The sequence below is a fragment of the Ranitomeya imitator genome, chromosome 2, assembly GCF_032444005.1.
Source record: "Ranitomeya imitator isolate aRanImi1 chromosome 2, aRanImi1.pri, whole genome shotgun sequence".
In the NCBI taxonomy this organism is placed as follows: Eukaryota; Metazoa; Chordata; class Amphibia; order Anura; family Dendrobatidae; genus Ranitomeya; species Ranitomeya imitator.
Genome location: NC_091283.1, coordinates 160,535,194 through 160,544,738, shown reverse-complemented (window position 1 = coordinate 160,544,738; position 9,545 = coordinate 160,535,194). Strand labels below are relative to the sequence as shown.

The window sequence follows — 9,545 nt, the reverse complement described above, 5'->3', positions numbered from 1 at the left end:
ATAACAGTGTCATCCACAGATCCCCCATAACAATGTGTCATCCCAGGATCCCCCATAACAGTGTCATCCACAGATCCCCCATAACAGTCTGTCATCCCAGGATCCCCCATGAGCAGAGATCTGGAATAAGGTAATTTAAATGCAATAGTAAATTACACAGTTGTAATAAGGGAAGGCAGGACGTCGTTTTCAGTATTTCCCCACTCCCTGAACTAAGTGGTTCCGTTTCTTTGCTGTTATTCGGATAGGCAAGATACATTTGCAGCAATGTTTGGTTCCTCCTGGCTGCGGGCATTTGGGTTTATCATTGTGTGCTAATCTGGGCGCCTGGCACATTCCTGCATGTGTTGTGGCCTGTCTATGAGAGCAGAGGGAAAACATGTTATTTAACTGCCCATGTGTATAACAAGCAATTGTGTAACAGACCCTGAACCAGCAAATCACAGGGAAAGATGGATGTATCCAGATACTGCACAGTGGAAGTAGAGGAAAACCGCGTCCAGATCCCTGAGATAGGCCGGGGTTAAACTTGCGAGTGCAATGCGAGAAACTTGTGCTAGTCTCTGGCATCAATACCCGGCACTGCCGCTGGCACTCGGGACCTGAGCGTTCAGCTGCATAGAATACATGTAGACGCACACTCCGGTCCTGAGTGCCGGCGGCAGTGCCCGGTATTGATGCACGAGTTTCTAGCATTGCACTCGCAAGTGTGACCCCGGCCATAGCTTTGGCCTTCTGCACGGAAACCTATTCTCCAATATATCTATCCTGGATGATCCATGTACTGACACTTCAAATGGTTTAGGGTTTTCCATTATAATACGCTACATAGGGAAGAGTGTGTGCCCCGCCCCATTCACCTCCAGGGGCTTCATGGTCCTCCATCCCACGTCTATAGACGTTAATATGGAGTCGTCCCCTCTGCAGATATAACAGCTCCGGGTCTTCCGGGAAGGATTTCTACCCGATTTTGGAGATATCTGTGGGAATGTTTTCCCCTTCTTCCAGAAGAGTATTTGTGAGCATTTGGGGAAGGCCAGTCTCACAATCTCCATTCTTGGATGTCCCCCCCATCATGTCTGTACAGACCTTGTGTTCCGGGCACAGTCATTGGGGACCGAAAAGGGTCTTCCCCAAGCTGTTCCCATAAAGCTGAAGCTACAACTGTCAACAATGTCTGAAGATTAAGATTTCCCTGTACTGGAACTAAGGGGCCGAGGCTGCCCTCTGATAAGGCCATGGCATTATTCTTCACCAAACTGTACAGCGGCCACAATGCAGTCAGGCGGGTAACATTCTCCTCACTTTAACCAAACCCAGACTCGCCCACCAGACGTCAGATAGAGAAGTGCGATCCATCACTGCACAGAACACGTTTCCTCCAGAGTCCAGTGGTGGCGGCTTTACACCACTCCACCCAACGCTCGGCATTGTGCTTGGCCATAAAGCTCCCGCTGCGGGCGTTGTGTTTGTGCTGATGGTAATACTAGAGGCGGTCTGGGTTCTGTAGTTATGGAGTCAGAACAGCGGTGGTGACTTTTCTGCCCTCAGCTCCTCAGCCCTCCGCTCTGTAACATTACGGGGTCTGCACTTCATGGCTGAGTTGCTGCGGTTCCTTCTACTTATTATTATTAACATTCACAGGTGATGGGGAAGATTTAGAAGGAACTATTAAGACTCCATACAGTAGACAGTTCTCCAATCGTATCTCTGCATGGCCAGTGTTTCCTCCATGTTGTAGGGAAGCTTCCATCTCGTTGGCCATCCTTATGATGCGGCCCAAGAGCCATATTTTGCGTTCAGCAATTATTTAACCAGGTTGATGTAAACAGGATCACATTTCCTGCAAAACTCCCCCCTACTCCTTCCCAAATGAGCCGAGATTACAGGATTATCTTCTTTACATAAAATTTTCCTTTAGATTATAAAAGGATTTGTGCCCCCCTGGGATTTCTGTCACTGGGGTGAGTCCAGGTTCCCTGCAGGATGTAGAAATGATCCCCTTAAATCTAAGCGCAGACCGCTGAGCTATTGTGCTAGGAAATGGTATAGACCCGGAATGCTTTACCCCAGAGCGGGCTCATTTCACGTTATCCGATAATCTCATTATATGGGAACTGAGCTCCCAAAATGTGGGTGGTAAAGGCCCAACCGCATAGCTACAGGGACTGAACGGTTAGGAGCACGGTTTGTTACTTGTGTTTCGTACATTGCAATTTTAGAGCGGCTGCATAGTACCCTGACTATTTGTATCTTGGGGAAAATTTTGGGGGAAAATTGCACAAAATTTTCAGAATGACTCGACTGGCAGGCCACGAACAACCCCCTATGTCTGGTATACAGGGTCCGGGCTCTGAGCATCAGGGTCCTGTGTGTAGCAGCACTTCAAAGTTATGAGGATGTGCAAGTAGTAAATATGCAATGACAATGTTGAACTGAGTTTTTGAGGAGGCTGGTCTGGGGTCTGGTTAATTTTAGAGGCTAAACTGGGGTATTCATTTATTTTATGGGTCTAGAGACCAACAAACATTAGAGCTGTAGTCTATGGTCCATTAATTTTATGGGCTAATTTGGAATCAGAATTAATTTTAGAGGCCAGGCCTGGAGTCTCATCAATATTAGGGATCTAGTTTGAAGGCTGGATTAATTTTAAATCTGATTAACTTTTGATGCAGCTTTGGAGTCTGAATTCATTTTTTGGTTCTGGTCTGGATCGTGAATTAGATTTTTTTGGGGGTCAGAAATAATTTTTGAGGCTCAGTCTGAGTCAGATAAATTTTAGGCATCAGTGTGGGGTCTGATTAATTTTAGGTGCTGCCTTGGGGTCTGATTAATTTTAGGTGCTGGTCTGGGGTCTGATTCTGCAACCACTTACATTACATGCAGGGGTTATAACTACAAGGGGTGCAGGTTTTGGAGTCTATATAAGACCCAAAAGGGTTCTTCTGGGAAGACCAGAAGAAGTGTAAGGCTAGGTTCTTTTTTGTATTCACATACCCTCCTTGCACCGCATGATCTCATGTGAATAAACCGCTTTGATTGTTCATATACTGGTGAGTGCGCTTTCAGTCTCTTCTTATGTATCATGTTGGATCTGTTTTTCTTAAGCAGCACCAAGGTATAATCTTTTTAGCGGTTTTTTTGTTTAGTTTGTTTTCTGACAAAAGGCTTTAATAGTGCATTTTTCTGCCCCTGGAGCAGTAAGGGTCTAGCGTATAGCGGCTGTGCGATTGCATTTTTTTCTCTTTATTCTGGACTAAGGCTAGGTTCACATTGCGTTAATGGGTTAACGCTAGCAGACTCCGTTACATGGCGAAATTGTCGCAATTAACTCCATGCAACGGATCCGTTAGCGCACCCATTGACGGCAATGTGCTAACGGATCTCTAGCGCATCGCTAGCGCATGCCATTTTCGGCACGCGCTAGTGATGTCCCGTTAGTTTAGCGTCCGAGGTCCGTCCCTCATTAGCGCAGATCGGGTATCTGCGCTAGCGGGATCGCCAAACGCGATCCCTTTTGGGACATTGCGTTAGCGCAATCCGCTAGCATATTCCGCTAAACGGATTGCCCTAACGCAATGTGAACCTAGCCTAAGGCTATGTGCACACGATGCGGATTTGCTGCGGCTCTGCAGCGGGTTTTTCCGCGCAGAAACGCTACAGAACTGCACTGTGATTTACAGTACAATGTAAATCAATGTAAAAAAAAAGAAGCTGTGCACATGGTGCAGAAAAATCAGTGCGGAATTGCTGCGGATTTAACAGAAGTGCATGTCACTTCTTTTGTTCGGATCTGCAGCGTTTCTGCACCCCTCCATGATAGAAATCCGCAGTGGCAAAAACTGCATAAAATCTGCATCAATTCTGCGGCAAATCCGCACAAAAACCGCGGCAAATCCACAGCTGCGGATTCTGCCAGGAGATGTGGATTTTGTGCAGAAAATTCTGCACCACATTTCCTACGTGTGCACATAGCCTAAAAGGTTTTGCATGTGTCCCCCTGGGTTCCAGCTACACCACTGAATATGTAGCTAAGGTCTAGAAGACTCTAGAGCATTGACTCTTTTTAGTGTTGCACATTGTTCGCCCGTCAAGCCTTGTCACAGCACCCCACTTAGTATTTTGGGGGGCGTTCACGGCCAGTCATACAGCGCTGTCCTCCTCCTGAACCCTCCATCTGTTTGCATACGTTATATAAGCAGCTTGCATCCACAAATTCCATCTCCAATTATACAAGCTCCGTGCCTGCAGGGGAATAAAGAGGGGCCGAGAGGGTCTAGGGCTAGATTTGAAGAGAATCTTCAGGATAAAGGTCTGGACCTCTCCACTTGCTGACCCCAAGTTTCTCAGAAACACAAGCGTGGTTTGTTTTTCAGTGGGGGATGATTCAGGCCGCGGTGGGCAGGTGTCAGCGCCTTGAGCTGTGAGCGCTGCGGACGGGCCGGTCCTGCTGGGAATTATCCGGAATCAGCAGTATACACTGTCCATTAAAGGAAACACGCAACTTATATATCCATTCAAAGCTGTTATATCACATATCCATGTATTACAAGTATAACGATAGACGGGGTGTTCTGCACTGTTCATCCGGGGCCTCCTGGTTCACCAATAGATTGCCAAAAGTACAGTGCAGGGCAGCACTATCATGGCACCCAGCACCAGACCATACATAAAAGTGGGCAAAATCTTAAATTTGCAGGTAATTTGATGATTTTAATGGAAAATAACCATTACATTGGGCCCAGCTACCCCCGCTCCCACCACAGAGAACTGCTCCCACAGGGGAGAGTGTATATAGCTGGCTGGTACCAGCATATACAGCAATGATCCACGCCGCTGTCATCTTGGGGTTTCTAAAATAGAAAAGATGAAGAATTAAAGGGGCACTGCACCAATCGACATAGATTATAAATATTTATGAGCCCATGCACAGACCCTAAGCTCAGCTCCCACCTCTGACAGTCGTATATGTGCCGTATATTCCTGGGCTTTCTGCACATGGAGCCACGGCGAGGTGGGGCTTGTGCACATTTATATAAAAGGACTGTTTCTTGAAGTTTGCACAGAATGGGGACTGGGCTTAACATTTCCATCTAACATTGTGATATATTATAAGCCTTTGCCCCTAAATCCTGCAGCGTATAATAGTGCGAAGGATATGATATATGTCTCCGCGCTGGAGAGAGGTGGCATATGGAGTGCAGGGAGGTTCTTACACTGCCTGTCGCTGGTCCCATTGAATACTACAGTCCTTGCAATGGGCTGATAACAGGGAGCAATAGATTGCATTCAGCTGCACAGCCTATGCGGATAAGAGAGGATTTAGATGGGATGACTTACCATTAAGAATATGGAACTGATCTGCCGTTTCACAGAAACCTGCAAACGAGAAGCATGACGCTGTTAGTACTCGTAAAATGAAAAAAGGCGACTGCTGGGGTCCATAGGGTCAGATTTAGAATGCTGCAACCTTTGCGTCACTAAGCCTCACCCTACCTATTTAAGCTCCACCCTGTTGTCTAAGAGTAACACCAACACCTACCATACGATGGGAAAGGGTAGATATACTGAAGATCTATTCCCTGCTTCGCAGCGAGATCATCCAACTTGCGGTAGACGTCGTCGCTTACAGAAGATTTGCGCCCTATAAAACAAAAAGTAATTACAACTTTAAAAAAAAGGAAATACTGCCTTGTCTTCTCCATCCACAGCAAAAGTTACAGGGGGCAGTGCATTCTGGGTACAGATAGGTCACATGACTGATGGGGGAGGTGTGGAGCTAAACTGTTTAATACTAGAAGTCCCAGAAATTTCGAGCTTCAAAGGTTCCAAAGGTAGAAATTTTAAATGACCCCTCTCTGGGACTTCTAGTGTTAAAGGGACATGCGGTTGTACTGTATTTTGGCAGCAGCTCTGGATGTGGATGGAGCAAGTAAGGACAAAGATGTGTAATGTGGGCGGTTTCACATACTGACCATAGAGCTTAAGGGTTATCCTGTTGTACCTCTGGTAATACAATATGGCGTAATTCTGATAGTCCGTCTCTCCCACAACCACCTCCATCGATCCTGCATGTCCCCGTGCTGAGAACAAGGACACATGGATGTAATGTGCAAACAATGGACGACGGGCGAAACAATCTGTATGTGACTGTAAATAAGTCCTAAAGTTTGTTTGGAATTCTCACCATTTTCAAGGCCTCTACTTGCTGTCATGGCATTGAAACACGGAGGATAAGAACCCGTTGTGGACCCACTTCACCCCACAGCGGAGAGTTTGTATCCAGTGTAGAAAATCTTCAGTGAGTTCCAGACTCCAGATACATTTCTTTTGTACTGAAACATTGTAGCTAACTATCGGGGCAGGAGCCATCTTTGTGTCTGATGTATTTTGAGCCCAAAGGATTGTCTACACTGGATTCACTGGTTAAAAAGCCCTCAGCTGTGAGAAATAGTAGGTCTGTAAAGGTTTTTATTTTTCCTTTTGGAAGTAAAAAAAAAAAGAAAAGGCTCTCATTCACTGTCAGAAAGCAGTGATTGAAAATGGTAAAGGGTTTGAGACACAATACAGTGGCATGGAAAAGTTTGGGCGCCCCTGGTCAAAATTACTGTTATTGAAAACAGTTAAGCAAGTTGAAGAAGAAATGATCTCTAAAAGGCTTAAAGTTACAGATGACACATTTCCTTTGTATTGTAGGAAAAAAAATATTTTTTCATCTTTTACATTTAAAAAAATTCAAAAAGGAAAATGGGCAGATGCAAAAGTTTGGCCACCCTGCATGGATGGTTACTACCTAGTAGCATCCCCTTTTGCAAGTATCACAGCTTGTTAATGCTTTTTGTAGCCAGACAAGAGTCTTTCAATTCTTGTTTGAGGGATTTTCATCCATTCTTCCTTGGAAAATTCTTCCAGTTCTGTGAAGTTCCTGGGTCGTCTTGCATACACTGCTATTTTGAGGTCTAGCCATGGATTTTCAACGATATTCAGATCAGGGGACTGTGAGGGCCATCGTAAACCTCCAGCTTGCGCCTTTTGAGGGCGTCTATTGTCCATTTTGACATGTGTTTAAGGTCATTATCCATTTGTAGAAGCCATCCTCTATTCAACTTCTGCTTTTTTTTTTTTACAGATGGTGTTATGTTTACATCAAGAATTAGTTGAAATTTAATTAAATCCATTCTTCCCTCTACCTGTGAAATGTTCCCCGTACCATTGGCTGCCTCACAACTCCAAAGCATGATTGATCCACCAATGATGTTCAGATCAGGGGACTGTGAGGGGCATTGTAAAACCTTCAGCTTGCTCCTTCTGAGGTTGTCTATTGTGGATTTTGAAGGCATTCGATTTTCAACTTTAGCTTTTTTTTTTCTTTTTTTTCATAGATGATGTTATGATTGCATCAAGAATTTGTTGAAATGTCATTAAATCCATTCTTCCCTCTACCTGTGAAATTTCCCCATGCCACTGGCAGCAACACAACCCCAAATCATGATTGATCCACCCCCATGCTTAATGGTTGTCGAGATGTTCTTTTCCTGAAATTCTGCTCCCTTTTTTTCTCCACACATACCTTTCATCATTGTGGCCAAAGACTTCTATTTTAAACTCATTGGTCCACAGGACTTGTTTACAAAATGCATCAGGCTTGTTTAGATGTCTTTTTGCATACTTCTGATGCTGAATTTTATGGTGAGGACGCAGGAGAGGTTTTCGTCTGATGACTTGCCCATAAAGGCATATATGTGCAGGTGTCTCTGAACAGTAGAACAATGTACCACAATTCCAGAGCGCTGATTTGCCTCTCTAGCAATCCTACGAGCAGCTGACATTTTGAACTGAGGAAAGGGCAACTTGAAAATGCTTTTCTATCGTCTTAGAGCCTTCTCCTGCTTGTGGGCCTCCACCATTTTCAGAAGGCTAGGCAGCTGCTTAGAAGAACCCATGGCTGCTGTGTTTTGGCACAAGGTTAGAGGAGGATGGGTTTTTATATAGTTGGGAAATTTGCATCACCTGGCCTTTCCTAACGATGAAAGTGAACAAGCCATTACCCTAACAGGGTAATTAAGATCTGAAATCTTGGCGAAAGTTATCGGAGCACACAAATCTCCAAGGGTGTCAAATTTTGCATCGACCCATTTTCCTTTTTGACAATATATATATATATATATATTTTTTTTTACCTAAAACAAAAAAGAAACGTGTCATCTTTAAAAGGAGAACCTGTCAGCAGGATATTGTGCACAGTAAAATACAGACAGTGTCAGGTCGGCGCCGTTATACTGATTACAATGATAATTGGTGATATAGTTAATGATATGCTCGTGCTCCGGGGCGGCCTGTGAGGGGTCTTCATGTGGTGCTCTGATTAGGTATTCATAATGCAGACTGCTGGCCGGTCACTGATCCCTCACTAACCTGCCCCCTAGTTTACATAATGAATACCTGTATGTACTGAAGGAAAAAAAAAACCTTTTGCAGGCCGATGCCGGCAATGTCACCTGTGCTGCAGCATAATTGCATATTTAGTGTCCTAGTTATAACTATTCTTGATGTTATTGAGCAAGTACAAAAAAAAAAACAATTTGAAAATGGGTCCACCGCGCCTGCGCATTAGTAGCTATCGGACCTCTATACACACCGATAGCTGCTACTGCGCAGGCGTGGCAGCAGGGGTGAACCTAGCCTCTGTGCTGCCTGAGGCGAAGAGCAGAACGGTGCCCCCCCCCCGCATAGTAAATTTGTTTAAATCGGTAGGAATAAATCTGGTTCATACAAATTTATATTTATACTGTAAAAATGAGGACAATAGTGGACATTTTAATTTAGAGAAATAGAAAAAAGATGTCCAAACACGGCAAACAGATCACGCCTCCTTCTCCCGAAACGCTTAGCCGATCACAAGCGCCGCACACGGGGCTGTCCGGAGCTAATAGCAGGGGCCTTCCTATTGGGTTGAGTAAGGGATGTGAGAGTGGGAAGGGCAGCGAGCACAACCGACACTCAAGAAAAATATGGCTGAATGCCTGTATGTACCTAGGGGCAGCTTTGGACATGGTGTGTAAGTTATGGGCCATCAGTCCTCCAGCAGAGATGTTTGTGAAAAGGACAATGCATCCTGCACCAGGGCGTACAAAGAGATCATGGGGCCACAAAGCACAAGCTCTTATTGCTCCCCCATCCCCCCCAAAAAAAGAATTTGTCTGGATCACATAGGTACATATCTCACAACTTTGCTGCCGTTACAAAGTAATTTTCCCCCTATTGAAACCCCCAGATTCCTCTTTCATTGCCCCATAAAGTATGATGCCAACACGGGTGCCCCGCAAACACTATGACCCCCCACAATGATTCCTCCACACGCACAGTATGATAACCTTACTGTACCCCCTCAACTATCCCGCCACAGTATGATCCCCAGCTGTGAGCCCCATACGGCCCTCCATAAGGAACTACATACAGTATAATGGTCCCCAAAACAGCCCTCCATAAAGTATAAAGGCTTCCTCATAGCCCGACAAGTATTATTATGCCCCCCCCCCCACAGA

The 9,545-nt window shown here is 45.1% G+C and overlaps 1 protein-coding gene across 2 annotated transcripts in view; it reads right to left on the bottom strand.

The window, feature by feature from the left end:
• Positions 1–4,687: 4,687 nt before the first annotated feature.
• Positions 4,688–9,545, bottom strand: part of TRAF2 (TNF receptor associated factor 2) — a 136,803-nt gene continuing 131,945 nt past the window's right edge. For both annotated transcript variants that reach the window (XM_069747655.1, XM_069747656.1), the window contains 4 exons: positions 5,976–6,083; positions 5,543–5,644; positions 5,341–5,379; positions 4,688–4,853 (listed from right to left, as the gene is read on the bottom strand). In XM_069747655.1, the coding sequence (XP_069603756.1) occupies positions 4,840–4,853; positions 5,341–5,379; positions 5,543–5,644; positions 5,976–6,083 (263 nt within the window). In that variant the 3' untranslated portion in view covers positions 4,688–4,839. The remainder of the gene's footprint in view (positions 4,854–5,340; positions 5,380–5,542; positions 5,645–5,975; positions 6,084–9,545) is intronic.